Source organism: Dicentrarchus labrax, unplaced genomic scaffold, assembly GCF_905237075.1.
Source record: "Dicentrarchus labrax unplaced genomic scaffold, dlabrax2021, whole genome shotgun sequence".
NCBI lineage: Eukaryota > Metazoa > Chordata > Actinopteri > Moronidae > Dicentrarchus > Dicentrarchus labrax.
Window position 1 is genome coordinate 14,470,657 of NW_026136713.1, and position 20,058 is coordinate 14,490,714.

Below are 20,058 nucleotides of genomic sequence, written 5' to 3' on the forward strand. Positions count from 1 at the left end.
AGGTCTTTAATTAAATAAATGAAATACAATTGCTGGAAAAAGTGAAAATTGTTGTTATTTTCTTTTTTTTAATCTTTATCCAGTAAGAATAAAATTGCAAGTAGTTTTTCAACATTTTACATCAGGGACTGATTGTTGAAAGTCACAGAAAACTACAATGATGGTCATATTTGCAGAAAAGTTAGACAAAATCGCAAGGTTGAGGAGAATTCAGAGTGATTGGTTGAATTTGTATTAAATGTGCAACATCCACAAAGTTGGAATAAACAAACTGGATAAAGAACCCCATAAGGGGTAATTATAATAATTTCTGATTTGTAGTCATTCAACAGTAGCAAATGTTTGCTCATCCAATTCTTAATTTCAGTGAAGTACAACATAATACAGCATACACTGGTAATACCAGGCTTTATTGAACATATAGTTGTGTATCTTTTTATGTAGCGATGGAAATCTTATATTTTTATTATCATGCCATGCACGATTTGCCCCAGTGATAGCATGTATATAGTAAACAGGAGGGGACACAGAATAGACCCCTGGGGGACCCCACAAAAGAGAGGGGCACAATGTAATACATTTATTACACTTTATATAGTTGTATATATTTTTATTATATTTTATTTTATTATTTCTCTGCATTGGCAGCAAGCAGTAAGTCATTGGTGACCTTCACCAGAGTGGTCTCAGAGCTGTGTAGAGAACGAAAACCAGTCCACCATGTTTCTACAGTAGCCCAGAACGGACAAACCAAACACTGGCTGTAGACAGGACCTTTTGTGTTGTTAGTAAGTTTTGCAGCCACCACAGTTTCTCCTAAAACACTTCACAGCCCGTTCCCATTGCAGAGTCATCGAATTGACCACTAGATGCCACTAAATCCAACACACTGGTCCTTTAAAGCCCCTCTGTTAAAATTGTAAGCCAAGAAAATGTAGATAATTTGATGTCTCTTAATCTCAAACTTCTTAGATTTCTATTATTACAACATACTAACTAGATAATAATAAATTTAGTAGTATTAGTCAATTATTTACATGCAATCCTCTACAAAGGTAGGCCCCCTGGTTTTCATGCCCTTTGAAAATGCTCACAAGTTTGTCAGTACAGGCACATGTACAGGACCAACCACCACATTTGTAGACATATTTCTTTGGTTTCGCAGTCTAATGTTATGCTTCACTGTCAGTGCAACATACCACATATTTGTGGTGATAGTTAGGGGAACTGAAATATCCCCAACAGCAACCCCTCGGGGTGAAAAGCAAAGCAAAGCCATTTATCACAGGTTCATAGAGTGCCATCTGTAGGACTCCAGACAGAAGTTCAAATGAAGCAGCACTGTTGGAGCTGATTGTGTACACGCAACTGTTTCCTAAAATAAACATTATATCTTATATCTCATGGCCTCCATTTACTTTAATAATTTATCAAAGCATTAAAATTAGGCAATATTGCGGAAAATAATACAGAAACACTTTAATATCCCTTTATCAAAGTAGGAATAAATGTAATTCCTAACACACATTTTAACACAGCAGGAAAAGCAGAAGCGTAATTAATAAAATGAATGACGACTGCATTTACTCATTCTCAGGTAAGACGCATGTTGGTGGAATAATTGTTAATCTTATTACTATGCTCCTGTGCTTTTTCTGCTACGACAAAATGCCTATTGTGAAACAGTCGGATACTCTCCCAGTGTCAGAGTCATGACATTAATCATACTTGTATAGCAGTCTTTCATTTCCAGCCACAACACGGTGAGCAGTGTGACACACCATGATTACGACTTATGTTAATGTGGCATCAGCCGTTGCCCTGAGAGAGAGAAAAAAGATGATATATGTGTTAGATATCACACCATTCAACCCAAAAAATGTGAAAGGCTTGCAGGAGAACTGCAAATAAGGTGGTATATAGTCAGCAGCTCTACACAGGGTTTGGGAGCCTTTATTCAAAAGCCGAGCAGTTTCAACCTCCACTACTCATCTCATTGTATTGGGGTTTTTTTTAAACTTAAGATAAAGAAAATGCTTTATTATTAGTTCATTCGCTCTGGGTGGGAATACAATATGCTCTCTGAACCATGTAAATAAAATACTGTTGTTTATCCTCAGTTTTGCATGAATTAAAGATAAACCTTTAACATCTGCTGCCTCATCTAACCAGAAATAAAGCACTGTGCTCATTTCAGTGGGTGTCAAAAAAAAAAAAGTCATATCTTGCTGTCCACCTATTAAAATAAAAAAAAAAAAAAGTGAAAACCCTCCATTGAGACACAAGAGGCCGCTCTTGAGGTGAAGAGGGCGAAAGCCAGCGCAGTGGTTTCCTCGTTTGACAGCAGGGGCTCGTTTTACTGCACAAAACAACAAGGATGAAGATTTCCAGCGACGATGCGGCAACAGAGATAACCGAGGAGAGGTTTAGGTAGCTCAAAGGACCGACAGCTCTTCTCTATATCTCCCGCTGTGCGCTGCGAAATCAACGCCGGGGCAACTTGAATATCGACCGGACTGCAGATGAATGCCTGAGTCTTAAACTGCCCCTCGGATTTGTTGTTGTTAGCCGCTAATGCTAACCATAGAAGTTGCGAGCTAGCAGGCTAGCTGGCCTAGCATGCTAATGGTTAAAGCGCTGAAAAGGCGTTTAGTTTAGCTTTAGCATTTAGCTTTAGCTCAGCTGTGTGTTTTGGTTTACTCAGTGCTGTCGGGCGAGTAAACTCGACTTTGTGTATGCTGATGGAGCCAGCTCACCGTGGCTTCAGTGGTTCAAGAGCTGCAGCTTTGGCTAAGCTTTTTAAAGTATCAAACCTTTAACATAAGTAGTTTCCTAACGTTAGCCTGCTAGTTAGCCACCACTACAACCCCCCCTTTGGAAGAATGAGTAGAAAACACAATCATTTAAAAGGAGCAGAAGTCAGCTGCTGCGTGAAGTACTTCTTATTTGGATTCAACATTTTATTCTGGGTGAGTAAAGTCTTTGAACCGGTTGCCGTCTCGAAACTAACTTTAAAGTCTCATTAAATGTGCTGCTAAAGTTAGCCTAACGTTAGCACCGTGGGTCTCGACCGACTTTGAATCTAAATAAACCTCCAGGTCTCAGTGATATGATCATTTAACTTAACTAGAAACGTGTTAAATTAGGTGCCATACGTTGTTGTTTGTTTGTTTGTTTGTTTGTTCTGCTTTGATTGTTGTTTCTTATGTGTGGTAACTTGCATAACAGAGACGCTTGTTTACTTGTTTTTTTTTTCCCAGAGAAAATTCACATATAATATTTGTTGTAGGAGAGTAGTCAAGAAGTGCTATAAATCTTTAAAAGTAGCAATAAAGTTATAATTCTTGTCATGGCTTTAGAATATTAAATGTCCCTTCTTTTAGCTTCTTATTCTTTATTGTCAGCTGCTACTTTTCTTTCATAAAACTGATTGTTAATAGTGGTGAGTAAGTCACAGATATCACTTTAAATAAATACTATATTGGCTAACTAAAGGGGAGTTCTGGTGATGGTTTCTTTGTCTGTAAGAGTAACCGGTGGAAGATGCAAACTAACATAGTTAAAAACCCTGGCTGATGTAATTTGCTCTCTCCAAGGATTGGTACCATTGTGTTTTGAGTTTGAGAAATGGCAGTCTCATCTGTATTGTTAGGCCAGCGGCAAGTGAGCCCCTTACAATGCCCCCATCCATCTTTACCCCCGCACCCCCCCAGTCTGAAAAGTTCCTCTGTTCAGTCTGCTTCACCCCTCCCTCCTCGCCCGTCTGCGTCGCCTCTGTGCGGCTGGTGTACTATAATGTCTGTGGGTGAAGGAATGGCGTGTCTGCGTGCCCCAGAGGGTCTTCTCACACACTGATGGAGGGAAAAAGGCCACACGGGCCTGAATACCACCCAGCCCTCCTCTTGTCAAGCACCCCTTTCACTCCCTCCACCACAATAGTGTTCGGGCTCTACGGGACAGCATTGTTTCTCTCACTCACACACCCACAAACGCACAAAGAGTGATGGTGATAACAAAGACTCGGGGGGGGGGGGGACGGACGACGGGTGTGATTCTGTGTTTTCTCCCCTCCTATGCTTGTTCTGATGGACTCATCAGGCACATGGGATCCACATGCAACTGGATCTCATCCCATTCCTCCTGCTTCTCTTCATTCCTCAACACTCCTCTTTAAAATGTAGGAGTATTGCACTATATCACCGTCATGTTTATTTTATTTTTGTGAAACTGAGGTGATATGAACTGCCAAACATGCGACAAACAATGCGCAAATACGTTTTACAATTGCCCTCACAAATGAAAAGTGCTCTATAATTCATTTTGGAGTGAGCAATCAAGCAGGAAGTATTGAGTCATAGCGCTAAAGTGTTGTGTGATTCGTATTGTGTTCTTTCAGGCTGTTTGACACTCAGGCCAAGCTAACAGTCCTGTTTCTGAGCCCTTTGCGAAACTGTGGAACAAGTTCCAGCTCGCTAGCTGTTTCGGTTAATAATCACTAGAAGATGTTCTCCTCTTGTCTCTGTGCTGTGAAACTGGATTTGACAGACAAGCCAATACATTGCTGAAATAGAGAGAGATGGGGTTTATTCTCCACAAATCAACCCATTTGTCTTTTCTATAGTGATCTTGTCAGGCTTGAAAATGCTGCCTAAAGTGAGACAGAATGCTTGTAAGGCCCTAAATATCGTGGACAAAATGGAGTAATAAAACCTAGTGCTCCTTTTCTGTGTGATTTCTTCCAGTGCACAAGCTTGTTGTTGACAGCCAGACATTCCCACCCGAGAACAACACACCTTCTCTCGTCCTCACAATATACTCATTCCTCACATCAACTTAATTAATCATATTTTCTGCCTGAGCTGCTGAAATGTTTGGGAGCTCTGCATGCTGTAATTAAGAGCTTGTTAAGCTGTAACCAAGTTGCTGAGGTAGTTGGGTGCAGGCAGTGTGTTATTAGCCAGCTACAGCTCTAAGTGTCTGCGCGCACATTTGGCACCAAAATTGGGTGATCACATCACAGGTGGACGACGGTAGAGAACCAGGTGTGAATGCATCGTTCAAGCTGCATTTACAGGTAGTCAGGGATTCATGTGTCCACACACTGTGTAAGTTAATGGTCGGTTTACGAGCAACAATTGCAAGCATTTTACTGGTTCCAGCCTCTCAAGTGTGAGGGTTTGATGCTTTTCTTTGTCGTGGGGGATAGTCGTCTGAATATATTTGGTTTTAGGATAATTTATCAGATAAAACAGGGAATTTTGAATATGTCACTTTATGCTCTGGGAAGTCAGAACATTTTCACTGTTTATTTCTTGACAAATTCACTTAATCAGCTTAATAAATAATGCAAATAATTGTTAGTTGTATACTACTTAAAACGTCCTAAACGCAGTTGTTGTCAAATAACATCTATTTAGCTTCGTTCCACTCTTACGTGTGAGAACAAATGCGTATGTTTTTCTGTTTTGTGGTAGCTGCTTCCCACAGATAAAATCAAATGTGAACACGGAGGCAAAGACCACTCACAGGGGGATTTTTCTTTTCTGATTCGTTCTGATACTCTGTCAAGTGCAGTCTGTCTCAGTTGGGTCTGCAAGATATCTGGATATATCTGGATACAAGATAATAGCTTAGAACAGGACCTAACCTTCTTTCGATTATAGCCTCAGCCCAGAGTTTTCATTGTCCATTCGAGTCAGATACATTTTGCCCCTGAAACTTGTTTTTAGTTACATGCTGTTGCAATTCATCAGCCAAATTGATAAATTGATTTTGCTGTATCGAGTGTAGAGGAGTGTGAATGCAAAATGCGTGGAAGTGTTTCCTTGCTGCACAATCAGATGAGCTGTTGGCAGTGCCGCTGATATCATATCATCAAGAATGGGTGTGTTCACACGGCCGGCCACATTAGAAATTCAGCTTTTTTAGGGAGTCATTGAAAGGTCAGTCACACTTGAGTAAGCCTATAGCCTGTGCATTTGTGTGTGTCCAGGCAGCGTGGAGCTTGGTTTGTCTGCTAGTTAGTTGAGGTTAATGGGATCAGCTGGCTTAGGGAGGCATCTTCTCAAGTGTTGATAATCTCTCTGTCCACATGGAGAGGAACCCCTTGCTCTGGGACACAAAGATCTTACAGCAGCACTTGAGAAAAAAACAACAACCTAACAGGCGGATTTGAATAACGAGGCCAATACAAGGACATCTAGTTCCAGACTGTGTTTATTTGCTCAGTGATAAAACGTAGAAGTACAGTGATAAGAGCACAGGCATTAGGTAGAATAATGAAAATATGCAGACGAAAATGGGGGGGAAACAAATCCTGAGGGACTTCTAAAACATCTTGTCTCCAAACAAACAGAATCAATAGGTATAAACTAAAGAAACAAGGACACAATACTCTGCTTTTATTGATTTATTCTTTATTATTATAGAAACCTGTGTATAATTTCCCCTTAGGTTTTATCTACTGCTCAGTAAAAAGCACAGAGTTTCAGGAGAACATTTTTGTCTAAGGGTGGCGTTGACAGACTTTAGCTCAGGTAGTGTATTCAATGCCATTGACGACCTGAATTTGACTCTGGCTGACCACATTACACTGTGGGAAAATTTAGATAAAAGGAAATAACACAAGGACTGTACAAAGGCAGGTTCAGTTCAGTTTCAATGTACTCATTCAGTCAAACTCACTTCAATCAAAACCATAGTCTCCCATGAGGGACGTTTGGTCAGCAAATATGGCTTTAAAAAGGCACATAATCCGGGTACAGGATGTGCTGACAGGCTTGCATGTTAGATAGTGTGTTGGGCCTTTACAGTAACAGATACTTCACAGTACAACTAAGTGAAACTTTGAGTTTGCAGTAGGTCAATTCTCTGCAATAGTGTGATTTTTAAAAAAGGAATTAAATACAGTTGAACTTGAACTTGTGCTTAAATTGGCTAAATTTAAATTGTGAGTTTAATATAATGATAAAGTTAATGAAACAAGTATTCGCCGACTGAGAAAGAGATTCAGAAATGGTAAGTCACAATGACAGGGTACCAGGCTTGGATACCTCGTAGCAGTCTCACTTAATGCTTCCTTCCAGGTCGCCTCAAGCTGTGGCAGGAGGAAATGCAACTTAACGTTCATTGAAGTACGTTTGACTGGAAATAATAAGAAAATTGGCCATATAACAAAAGTACTTTTCTGGTGTTTGGCTGGTGTTTTCTTTTAGAAGCACCAGAGTGAAGAAGCAATTTTTTCCCCGTTTCTGCTTTATTGGATTGTTCACAGCAGAGAGGAAATGGGAGAGATGGGAAAGGGATGTGTCCATATTTACTGAACCACCAGGGCCTCCGGTAATTGATGATTTGAGGGCTTCGACAGAAATAGTTGTATATTTATTTCAGGTTCTTATCATTTCCATGACATGTTGCATGATAAACAATACACAGTTTGACACAAGACACATCCTATGTATTTGTCCCTTGAATGTTGCATTTCTGCAGCTCTGGTAATACCAGAAATGTCTGCTGTATGGATACTTCTTGAAGTACTTGAAGGCAACACCAACACTACAATGGTCCCCCTCAAATCCAAGATATTCTTAATACTGTCTGGCCAGCGCACAAAATTGGCAACGGCCGAATGCGGGTAAAAAATGCTTGTAGCTGCCAAAAAACAATGGTGATCCATTGTGATACGTGAACATAAAATGTTGTCTCTGGTTAATTATGACAGTTTCAAATGAATCCCAAATGTAGCAATGGTATAAATTAAATCTAGTTAAGGAAAAAACAGTTTTTATGTGTACAGGATATTATCCATCAAAGTGTCATCAACTCTTTCTGGTTTCCTGTTGAGGGCAGAGCAATGGGAATAAGTCAGGAAGAACATCCCATGTGTCAGTGGGTAGGAATTTACTAGAGAAATGTCTATCTTCAGATAATAATCATAAAAGTTTGTTTTCTTTTTAGGCTGCAGTAAGCCGCATTAGTGAAACATCCTTAGTGAGACTGCTACAGATACTGTAGGGATTAAATCCTTAGTGCTGCACCAAATGTTCAAAATTCTGGCCACTTTGTTGCCCATTTGAGGGCAACTTCCTGGTGATGACCTCTGGGGATTTTCAGCTCTAAGGGCCACTCAAATGCCACATTCATTTTGGGCTGTGTGCAGCTGAATCATCTCATTTAGAAAGAAGGTGCAGCTTTAGTTTAGCCTTCTGGTTCTCTAAAGGATACTCCTTCACTGGCTGTGTCCTTTAGAAACTTCCAGACCCTGAATCGAAGAGTCAGAGTCAGAAAATGCGGCCAGAAAAGTTGCACCCTGTTATATAACACATACAGGTGTTGGGTTGTCCAGACACCAAAAAAAAGAGTACTTGTATCTTGTTTAGTGTTCAGTAAGTCATGACTCACTTTTAATGTGACTTATTGATCTCAAAGCAAAAAAAGGCTAACCTCTCCTGTTTTTATGGTCTCATGATATGTCCTTGGATCCAAACAGCATCTGTATTTTCATGCCTGCTTTTGTGTACTAGCACTGCTTAGCCAGTCTACTGGCCATTTTCTCCATCTATAGGAGGAAACTATTGCATTCTGCCACCTAATACTGGCACCAAATACAACTAAAGCTTGTTGCATACTGTATGTATGCTGCAGACAGGTCTTGCTAAGAAGATTTTCATATAGTAAATATGCATATTGGGTTTTTATTCTGTAGAGCAGTAGTCTACGAGGTATAATCAGGTATTTTGCAGAATACTGTGATGGCAGTGTGATCGCTGCAGCAGTGGTAAAAACACAGGAACAACATAATACCACAAAGGCTAACATACAAAAGCTTTTCTTCCCTTTTTCAAATCCAAATATTGAAAAATGTTCAGCTGTACCAGATGAGTCCTGTTATTGCCACATTTGCCACAGTTTTTAACAACTTTTTGATACAATGGAGAATGAATTAACTGTTGTCATGAATTTACATCGATTGCTGCAACAATCTAACTCTATCTGAAGCTAATCTTCATAGCGTCGCTTAAATAATATCCCGATTCTAATTTTCACAGTTAAGAATTATAGAAAAAAATCATAGGCAACATTTAAAGATTTTCTTTGGTTTAAGTTGACAATGGTTATTGAATTTGAATCTGTAATTCACCGTGATTAAGTGTTCAGAATTGATAATTATCCACAATATCTAGAAAACCATTCTGTAACATTATACTTTTAGATGGAGTTGTGTACTAGTGGTTTCACTGCTGCAGGGGAGAGTTGTTTTCTCTGCCACAGCTTTTCTTGCTCTCTTATTTATCTGTGTGGAATATTTAGTCTCTGAGACTAAATGGTTTAATACTCTGCTCTGTCAGTGTAATCTCCAATACCTGATCTCCATGTGCTTACCTCGACTCTGCCTGCGTGTCACTTTCCAGCTGAAGCACCACACCCTTCACTACTACCTCTTGTGTAACTGCCAGGGCCAACCCTGTAGCAATCCCTCACAGTTGCTTTGGTTGTTTGGGTATACCGTCACATTGTTGGTCTTGTTATGTGCGCTGACGTATTGCCATCAGTTTACCTGCTTCACCCAATTTAATCAGCTTCCCGACAATATGATTTTTCCCAATTTCAATGGGGCTATTATATATCAGGCTCTGCCATTATAGTGTTCCTCAGTTAAGTTCATTACCATCCCAAATCTCTTAGGAATGACATTTTGTGGCAGCTAAGCAGTTGATTAGAAAATCACATTATACGAGTGAAACCACACTACCCAGAAATGTGTGATTCTTACTGAAATGCAGTCTGATTAGATTAGTCCTGAAGACTTACTGTTATGTTGTTAAATGTTCTTTATCTTTACATATTGTCGTCCAGTACTGTGGCCATCTCAAGCATTCACCCAGTGGTTTTTCAAAGTTCTTTTCTCGTTTTTGGCATGTTTTAAACTGTGTGCCCTACATTCATCCTTCATGGGACGGGAGGCTAATACCAAAGGGATTTTCCTTAACTCTCAGGATATCAGATCCTCCAACCTCTTAAACGGCCCAGTGCAGTGACTTTAACCTGCAATAACCTGCAGATGTAATGAGTCACTCTATCGACAGCAAGTTAAAAGGTATATTCTCAGAATTTGCTTTTAAAAAAAAAAAGCTCTAAAAGCCAATTTTCTCAATTTGATTATTTCTATTAGTGATGCGGTTCTACGTGAATGCACAATTATCTGCCCGTTTGAGACGAATACTGTTTTTTTTTTTTGGGGAGATTTCTGTATGTGTGTCTTGACTGTGCTCTTCTTGTTTAGTGTGGGTGAGGCTGTGTGGGGAAAAGGTGATTTCATACATTACTATGGATCAGTGTGAAGATAGTTGTTGGGTTGTTTGCATATGTTGCCAGGGGAGACACTACTGTAAATCATATGTGATAAAACCACACCCACGAAGTCCCGGTATAAGTCTTTGTTGTCTTAAACTTCTATTAATTTGTCGAGGTTTAACTTTGATGCTCATTGAGTCTCAAATATGTAATTTCTTCATCTTGTTAGTGTTTCTTGAAAAGAGGACACTGAATCCTCTTCTCTGTGCTTCTCTGTGCTTTGTTTTACAGTTACTAGGAGCAGCATTCTTGGGCATAGGCCTGTGGGCATGGGCGGAGAAGGTAAGTATAAACACATGCACACAAACACACACTGTTGAAGTACAATGTGATTGCCTCAACAGCATAGCTAAATTTGTTTTGCATATTCCAGCGGGAATAAGCTTTAAGTACAATTTGCAGAAGAGAGGTCAGATGAAAGCAGGGCTTTTATGAGGGCTTTTTTGAAACGCTTTATAGCACTATTAACTGATGATGGTCCTGGTAAACATGTCTTAGTCTCCTTAGGAGATGAAATATGTTGCTGCAGTGTGATTTGTGACTGTTAAAGTTTTGTTGAGCCAATATGTTTTTTCTAAAGAGTTGCAGAGTTTAACAGGCGCTAGAAATAGGCACAGCTACAAATATGGATCCATAAACAAAACTATGAACTCCTCCGACTCATAGCCACCAGGCATAAATCTATTTGTCCACGAACTCCTCAAATTCTGGTTACTGCTTACTTTCCACAGTATACTAGCCCCAAGGTCAGGTGCTGCCATTATCCTCTTGTGCAGTGGATCGTGGCCACGTTTAAAACTCCCTCCAAATCGAGTTAACAGTCAATTTGTTCATTAATTATCTAGAAGTTGTACCAGTCGGTTCAGTAAATGCTGCAACAGTGTGGAAGCATGTACTGATTAGTAACGTCTGGCCATGAACTCTGTGCAAATAGGCCTGTATTGGAGTACCTGGTGGAACAACGTGAATAATTTAAAGGGATTAGGTCCGATGATGAATAGCGGGTACTGGAAAGGCATAATGGTGAGTTTGAGTCTCAGTGACTAAGATGATTAGTTTCTGGCCTGCTGCGTTCAGCCAGTCTGGTTTATTGTTTCAGGGCCTTATGCTTAAATTCAAATGAAGGCACTTTATTCTTCACCAGTGCCATAAAAAACACAAGAATGCCGTTATGCCTCTGTCGTATAGTTGTCCCTTGGCTCAGTGCAGTGGGAGCTTAACTTAAGCAGTATGAGATTTCGGCATCCTGGGCTTTAGCTGCAAGTGTCTGACATGTGCACTATATGTGACAAGCAAATGGGATGTCAGAACTAAGAGATGGTGCCCACATTTACAGACGCTGGTGGGATCCCTTTCAAGATGGTGAGAAATACAGAAAGAGATGATGAGAGATTATGCGTGAACCAGAACGCACATTATATTCGAAAAGGTTTTGTACTTACAAACTGCACCTCCTTGCGATGTACTACCTTGTGACATCTTCCAGTGAGCTTGCTCTTTGGCGCCGAGGTGTCGTTCCTGTTTGAGAAATATGACAGCGTGAGGCATGGGACTGACAGGAAAACATGTCGGACACACTGTGGCCTCAGAGCTGTGAGGGCAGGATATGCAGAGAGGAAGGACATCTCTTTGTGAATGCTTGCCAGAGGCTCTGAACTGTGTCTGTTCTGATAAAAGTTATTTGTTTTATAGGCTGGACCGAGATCTGCTAGAGAGTGAAATTGTGTTGTAGATAAATTGATATATAACACCTTGGGAGTTGCTATTTGATTTAGAAGGCAACACACTTGATAGATACCATTCTAAACAGTATTGCCTTATAATAGATTTTTCTGCTATACTTCTCTATATATCTCTGAACAAGGCAACCCTGGCCTCTTGGCTGTATCATTAGTTAAATTGTCACTGTTTCTCTTTGACATCACAGGCTCTTGTCAAGGTTAACTGTGTGTTTTTGTAGAGTGCAGAATTTAGCTTTGACCTTGTAATAGAGATAGAAAGGATTATATTTGGAAGTACTATAGTCAGAATTTTAACCATTCTCTTTCATCTTTCCTCCTTTCCCTCAGGGCGTGCTGTCCAATCTGTCATCCATCACAGACCTAGGGGGTTTTGACCCCGTGTGGCTCTTCATTGTCGTTGGAGGGGTCATGTTCATCCTGGGCTTTGCTGGCTGTATCGGAGCGCTCAGAGAGAACACTTTCCTGCTTAAATTTGTAAGCCAGGCTCCAGACTTTCCGAGCACAGACACCATTTTAACCGTTTCACACCCCCTTAGATCTGCAGTTCGCACCAGAGATGAGGCTGTCGGTGCAGCAGGTGTCACAGGACTCGGTTGAGTCACCCAAGCCAAATGCTATGGGTGGTTACATGGCACAAATATGTGTTATCTCATCACTAAACCAAGTCCTGTTTCATCAGAGAATAATGATCAGAAACACTGATTTGTGACCCATAAGCCGTTTTCAAGCGTGTCAAATATTATTTTCTTAATCTGCTCCTTTTCGATTTTGTCTTTTTTATGTGTAAAAACAGCTAAGATTTCTTCTAAAGCCCAAAGCCACAAGAACACCATTTGGGGAGGTTTATTTGGGTTCAGCTGTATTGATAACAACATGTGACTGATGGAGACAAACTTGCCTTGTTGCTGGCTGCGATTCTGAGTAGCTATTAACTCCAGCCGATGTCCATTAGCAGCAGTAAGTCAGGCGTCAGAGTGAGGAGCTAATGTGGCTTTTGTGCATTTATCATCAGCCCTGTCTCCTCTCCTCCTACATTTACTGTAAAGGGATGATATAACGGTACCTCTGGGACTGCGGCTTTTGTTGCCACACTCTCACTCAGCAAATCAGGACAGGCCCAACAACCAGACCTGTACAGGGACATTACCTCAGAGCTGTTCCTTTTAATTCTTTCACGAGAAAATTTTTTTATTAGTGTTCTGATACATTACTAAACAGGATTTTCTTGGGGGCACTCCCTGATTCCCTGATTAAAGTGACAGATTTATTGTTTTCTGTTTGTGTGTTTGCGTCCGTTCACTCTTGTGTGTGTCATGTACTTGCAGTTTTCTGTGTTCCTGGGTTTGATCTTCTTCTTGGAGCTGACTGCAGGGATCCTTGCCTTCGTCTTTAAGGACTGGATCAAAGACCAGCTGAACTTCTTCATCAACAACAATGTCAAGGCCTACCGCGATGACATCGACTTGCAAAATCTCATTGACTTTGCCCAGGAATATGTGAGTCCACAACTACTGACTGACACTTGTGTGTTACTTCCTTGTAATGGTTCATGTTTCTTGGCTTGAAGAACTTACTCCCTTCTCTAGAAATGTTGCAACACTGATCTTGAGTCAGCTCAGTTCTGGGCAGAGAATGAGTCAGCCATTGCAATTGTGGTATAAATCTCACGATTAATGTGATTGTATTTCCCTCAAATCATTATCCAATTACATGAATGAAACAGTTTAGATAATTGGGTCCCGTGTGTAAACTCCGCTCTCTGTGATGACATACTGTAAAGGCGATTAGATCCGCTGTTTTCTCGCCCTTTGTGTCCCACTATCTGTAGCCACTACCCGCCACAGTAAGCTGGCTACCCACCCAAGCTGACCTGAGTCAGGCTCTAAAGAGTTGTTTCAGGACCAGATCAGAGAAAATAAATCTGTCTGTTAACCACAGTTGGCTGTTTAATCTCTCCCTGTTGTTGCTGCTGTCTCAGTGGTCATGCTGTGGAGCTCACGGGTCGGACGACTGGAACCTGAACATCTATTTTAACTGCACTGAGCTGAACCCCAGTAGGGAGCGCTGTGGAGTCCCCTTCTCCTGCTGTATCAAAGACCCTGCAGTGAGTCATTCAACAATAATAATGCATTATTAATTCTGCCTAATTTTCTAGTATAGAAAGAAAAATTCCAAATTTGCTGGTTTCAGCTACTCAAAGACGTCACCTTAGACTGGATATCTAATGGGCATTTTTCATGATTTTCTGACATTTTGGAGACAAAATTATTAATTGAGAAAATAATAGACAGATTACCCGATAATGAAAGTGATAGGCTACAGCCCCAATATAATTTGGACCTGCAGTATTTCTTTTAGCATCATTTTATTTCATGTTGAAAAAGAAAGTTACAAGATAGAGTACTATGTAATATTTTGCCTTTAATGACTCCCAATATCTAGCATTTCTTGTGTAGCCATACTGACCAGTGTTGATCAATTACTTGTTGTAAAGTTACTCTCAAAAGCAGCAACTAAGTTCTTAATTTATTTCTGCTCCTCTCAGATTTGAAAAGAGTCTTTCAACATCTCAGACACTGTGACCAGCAGCTGTGAGGATTTCAAATTTTTGTGTTGTTCTTGCAGGAGGATGTCATCAACACGCAGTGTGGTTATGATGTTCGGCTTCAAGGGGTTCGTATCTCTAGACATGTCTCTACCACTTCTGTATGTCTCTAAAATGTTACATAAACTTATATTTGTTTTACTATACTCTCCAGTTGTTTCTCCTTTCAAGACTGAGCTCACTGAAAATGAATGTTGTGTTTTATGATATTTTTTAAAATGAATCTATATCATCTAAAACATAATGAAACGATACCAGTTTAATGGAGCTAGTTCTCATTCACAGTGCAGTCTCCGGCAGTAGTTGAACATGATTGGCAGCCAGTGCCAGCCGTTCTGGTTAAAATGACGCAAAGCTGCTGAGTGGAATTACTCCTGAGAGCAAGTTGATTGACAAGCTGCAAACCAGTTTGATTGAAATGATCTAAGCAGTTGTTGAAGGGTGGAGTGGCAATCAGATTCATTTGTTTTGGGCTTGATTGGTTGTCTCAGTAAATAAAAAAATTGATTAATTAACAGTTGATAAAGAAATAGCTTTGAATGAAACCAGTCAAGTTAAGATTTCATAGCATCTTTCTTAACCTTCTTGATGAGGAAAAACAACACACAAAAACCATACCAACACAGCAGACAGAGAATATATAGGGTTAAATAGCACACAGGCTCCTCTGCATGCTTCTTGCCTTAATAACAGATTGTTCTTCTAACAGGGATAATTAGGCTCCAGTTATAGCCCAGAGAGCAGCCATACTACACTCTGTAATTGGCGACTCAGTGGGTTATGCCAGTCCGTTCCCTTTTCCTCTGAGTGTGGGTGTGGTGGTTACAACTCACTGCACTGCAGTCAGAAAGATTGCTGTTGCTAGGCGCACTGCAATACAGTGAACCACCTGCCACTGAGTTGGTATGAATTCATTTTCTCTGTGTGCTCTTCCGCTGTAACGCCCTGGCCATTGGCATTTTGTTATATATTAACTATCAGTGATGTGCAGAAAGTTCCTGTTCAGCTTGTTTGTGGAGGGCAGGCTGGGAAAGAGGAAGAGCAGGAGACATGGGGAGGACAGCAGTGCAACAAAGGCGGAGGGCTGAAATAGCTTCAGAGGAAGTTCACAGCCAGAACAACATAGTGTTTCCTGCTTTTTTATTGGCTGCCAAGGGGCTCCCCTTACCTCCCATTGGTTGAAAGCTAGCTTTCAGGTTTTGCAGGAGAACAAAGAGTTTGCCGGGTTGACTTGTCTCGTAGAGTAACAAAGAGAGCATTGTAAAGAGTGCTGTTCACACCCATTCTTACCCCCTATTTTAGTGTCTTTGCAGCTCTAAATTACACCTTTTTCTTTTCCGTCTCTGAATAGACCATGTGCGTTGCCTGAATCTGACAACACAAACAGCCATCTGTCCGGTAACAGGAAACAGCCTCTGCCTGTTTGTTCAGTCCCAACAGTGTCCTCCGAGAAACTGAATACACTGCCTTGATATTCTCCCTGTCATCCAGACACTGACACGTTGTAAACTAAGGGTGACTCAGCTCTCACTCACTCCTCATGCTCTCCTCAGCGGTGAAGGAGTCAGTGGACAAAATGCTATCTGTGTTGTTTGTTTTGCCCTATATTAGTCAGAATTCAGATGTTTATTTAAAATCATGTAAAAGTTCAATGTCCTCTCTGAGAACTGGTCTGATTTAAAAAAAAAAAAAAAAAAACATTTAGTCACATTTCATTTTAATTTACTTCTAAACTGTTTTTGTTTTTTAAAAAGGAGCTGGACCGGCAGAAATATATCTATACCAAGGGCTGTGTGGGACAGTTTGAGAAGTGGCTTCAGGACAACTTGATTATTGTAGCTGGGATCTTTGTTGGTATTGCACTTTTACAGGTAAGTCTCTGGCTTAGCAGACTTACTTTCTTTTACATTTACATGAGGAAAGCTAGTGCATTTCAAATAAGGTGTTTACCCTAAAACTAACAATATGCCTGGGTTCTGATTTTGTTTCATCACTGCCATCTAGTGGTGAGCATAGCATATAGCATCATGCAAACCTCTGCAATACAGCAGTCTGCTCTTTTTTTGTTTTTCATGCTGTATCCTGAGCTCAATATCTGTCCCCTGTGTCCTCTTCAGATTTTTGGTATCTGCCTTGCTCAAAACCTGGTTAGTGATGTTAAGGCTGTGAAAGCCAACTGGTGACAGGAGAGGTTGAGTGAGGGACAACCCCCCCCGTCCCTCACGGCCAGCCAAGTCAACACAGCACACTAACGGTCCCGTCCAGCTGAGGACGGAGCACCGACAGCATTCAACTCTACTTTGCCACTGAACTAAGCAGCACATACACTCTCCCACACTTGTATATGTGCGGACACCAAGAGTTTACTTCCCTGTTTATCAGTGACACTTGAAGGGAACAGACCCAAACAAACATACAAACAGTCAACACTTTGTTTACCACTCAGCTGGGTTTTTAACCCAAATATACAGAGGACGGTCCTGCCTTGTTCTTTTATTTCTTTTTGTTTTATTTTGTTCTTTGGACGCATGTATTTATGGGGCGCAGTTGCAAAAGGACTTCTGTCAACTGGGATTGGAAGCCATGGATGAAAGTGAGAGGATACACAAAAACCAAGGAAGAGGGACAATACGTCTCCTTTTTTTTTTTTTTTAGATCAAGCCAGAGCCTCTTTCTACTCAGTGAGGGGTTGAACATCTCCAACAAGCGGCCTGTTTTTAACTTGCTTATCCCCACTTTACTTCTGTAGAGGCCGGCTGGCCAACACACACACGGATTCTTCTGCGTGTCATTTTTCTCCATCGTGACCTTTTTATGACCACTGAAAAAGACTCGGGAACACTGGCTGGTCAAGCCTGCAACTTCAAATCATTTCAGGAGATTTAACATTATAAATCAAAATGTAAAAAGTGCCATTAATTTCCAGTGATATTTTTTTGTCTTCTTCCTGTTCTTTACATGGAATCTCTGCACCCCGCCCCTCAATACCTCAGGGCCTGGCTGAAAATACACACGTATACTTTCTGCCACCGGTTAAAAGCATATCTTTTTTTTTCCATCCATGTCTGTTGAATTTAGATACACTAACTTAATGTAGAAAAACAATGACAGTTCCTCGAAAGTTGCCCTGTTTGCCCTGCAGTGATTGTATTATCTGTTGATTTACTGAAGGATATTGTATTGTATTATATGGAAGGGCCTGGTGTGGTTAGGATTGTAGGTCTATGCTATACAGGGAAAAGGGTTTAATGTTAGTTGAGATTGTCTATCTCTGGGCTTCCCTCAGGCACATGGGATTGCTGGTTTGGGGCCTTTTTAACTTGACGTATGTTATCACATTTGTCTTATATTTTGTGCTCTGCATAGTGAAATAAGAATATTTGTCTGTTGTTTTTTTTTAAAGATGTCCTTTATTCATCCTTTATTTCCTGTCCTTTCATAGACACAGATTTTAATTCTGGGTTCATTGTTTGACTTTAGCAGGCACCTATTTTACCTCTGACCCATCAGTCAACTGCGAAATAGCTTCTTTTTGTTGCGTTATTAGCAGTCCTAATGGAGACCAAATAATATCAGCTGGCCACAAGCTAATTGCCAAGGTTTTGTCTGGCTACAATTCTGATTTTGTTAGGAATGCCAAGAATAACAAATAGCATTTCTAGATGGGCAAAATGTGAATCTATTGTCCCTTTTATGTGGGAAGTGCGAGTTAAAATGAAAAATCAAACAGAAATTAAAAATGTTACAGTATCGCCTTTATCTTTAATTCAATGTTTTGTCTTTTCGTTTGGACTGGTTTTTAAATAGAATAGTAAATACGTGCTGTTACCTTTTTGATATTAGCAACAGCCTCAATATAACATGAATGCTGCTTTAACTTTGACTAGATTAATATGTAGTACAGTAACCGAGCTAACAACACGTCTCACATGGTGGCATTTAAAGAATCTGCCATATTTTTATTGTTTTCCAGGCTAAGGGTAATATTCAGATTATTTGTTCTTTCTCAAGTTTACACTTTGTACTCCGCTTACCTTGCCATTTGTTCTTTAAAAAATCTTTTTACATTATGAGTTGCCCTCGCAGCTTTTCATCTCGTCCACGATCCTCACAGAATGTAGTGTCTGATATAACTGGGTTCACTTGATAATACTGCATATTTCTGCCTGCATTTAACCACTACAGTTGTTTCTGGTTGTAGCAGTATTATTAGGATACATAGCACAGGCAGGATTTGGGTGGGATTTACCCGACCACACACACACGGCTCCATATATAAACACACACACGGCCAAAAAAACATGGTTTGAATTGCAACGCACATGAGTTGAAAGATGAGTAGCATTAATATTCTGTGCACCAAAACTTTTCCTGCTTCACTGAGTCTGTCTCTAGAATATATATACATATATAGGAGCACATTCAGTAACAGCACCTTATGATCGTCTGGTGTGCGTACATGTCACATGTTGCTTTCACCCACACGCTCCCTCTTCAAAACAAAACCTGATCTGACTGCACCTGTTTCAAAGCCTGTCATTTTGATGTATTTTTAAACACGGCTCGTTTTGAAAAAAAGTAAAACGCAAGACGAAACAACAGTCAGTTGATTTAGGCGTCACGAATAGAATAGATCCAGTGGAGCACAATGCAGCTCTGCTGGAGTGATGGGAGTCTTAATGACTTCTCTCAGTTGAAATGGATGAGTTTGCATAGGAGAAGCTCATTCATTTTAGGGCTTAAGGTGTAATCACTGAGTAAGAGCCTCGAGCAATCTGAGAGAACAGATGTTTTTTTCCTTCGATCAAATGTAGAAACATTTACAGGATAAAACCCAACTTAGAGCTAAATTCTCACACAAAGTTGCCTGATGCAACATGATTTCTTTAGTTTCTCATCCTGTTATTGTAAATGTGTGTGGGCTTCTTTGATTTCACTAACTGTTGTAAATCAATCGGTACCACTAGAGTCTAGAAGATCAGGATCAAACCCCCCCCCAACACCTTTCTAGTTTTATCTCTCGAAAAGTGGGCTGAAGCATATAATATGTAATTAATTAGTTCAACAAATCTTTGAAGTGTTTCCATATTCTCAGATTGGAAGTCATTGCTCAGGGTCTTAACTCTTTCCCCCCCCCATTTACCCCCCCAAAAAAAAATGCTACCCCTATGCTTATGCATGCCGGAAGATTCTGTCTTGTATAAAATGGAGGGCCGCTGCCTTTTGAGTGATGCTGAGGATCTGGCTGAAGGCAGATGGAGGCCACGGGTGTCAGTTCTGCGGCAGTACAGAGCTGCAGCTCTTAAACAAAAAGCACTCCTGCTCTCTCTCTCTCTCTCTCTCTCTCTCTCTCTCTCT

The 20,058-nt window shown here is 40.5% G+C and overlaps 1 protein-coding gene across 1 annotated transcript; it reads left to right on the forward strand.

The window, feature by feature from the left end:
• The first annotated feature begins 2,328 nt into the window (after positions 1 to 2,328).
• On the forward strand, positions 2,329 to 19,838 carry tspan17 (tetraspanin 17). Its single transcript, XM_051419225.1, has 8 exons — positions 2,329 to 2,969; positions 10,585 to 10,635; positions 12,423 to 12,569; positions 13,421 to 13,591; positions 14,074 to 14,199; positions 14,721 to 14,768; positions 16,455 to 16,571; positions 16,818 to 19,838. The coding sequence occupies exons 1-8, from the start codon at positions 2,883 to 2,885 to the stop codon at positions 16,881 to 16,883; spliced, it is 813 nt and encodes a 270-aa protein (XP_051275185.1). The 5' UTR covers positions 2,329 to 2,882; the 3' UTR covers positions 16,884 to 19,838.
• The last annotated feature ends 220 nt before the right edge of the window (positions 19,839 to 20,058 follow it).

Coding starts and splice junctions, on each gene's coding strand:
- tspan17 (XM_051419225.1), top strand. CDS start 2,883: ATGAGTAGAAAACACAATCATTTAAAAGGAGCAGAAGTCAGCTGCTGC. Junction 14,200..14,720: donor GCTGTATCAAAGACCCTGCA/GTGAGTCATTCA, acceptor TTGTTCTTGCAG/GAGGATGTCATCAACACGCA. Junction 16,572..16,817: donor TTGGTATTGCACTTTTACAG/GTAAGTCTCTGG, acceptor TGTCCTCTTCAG/ATTTTTGGTATCTGCCTTGC.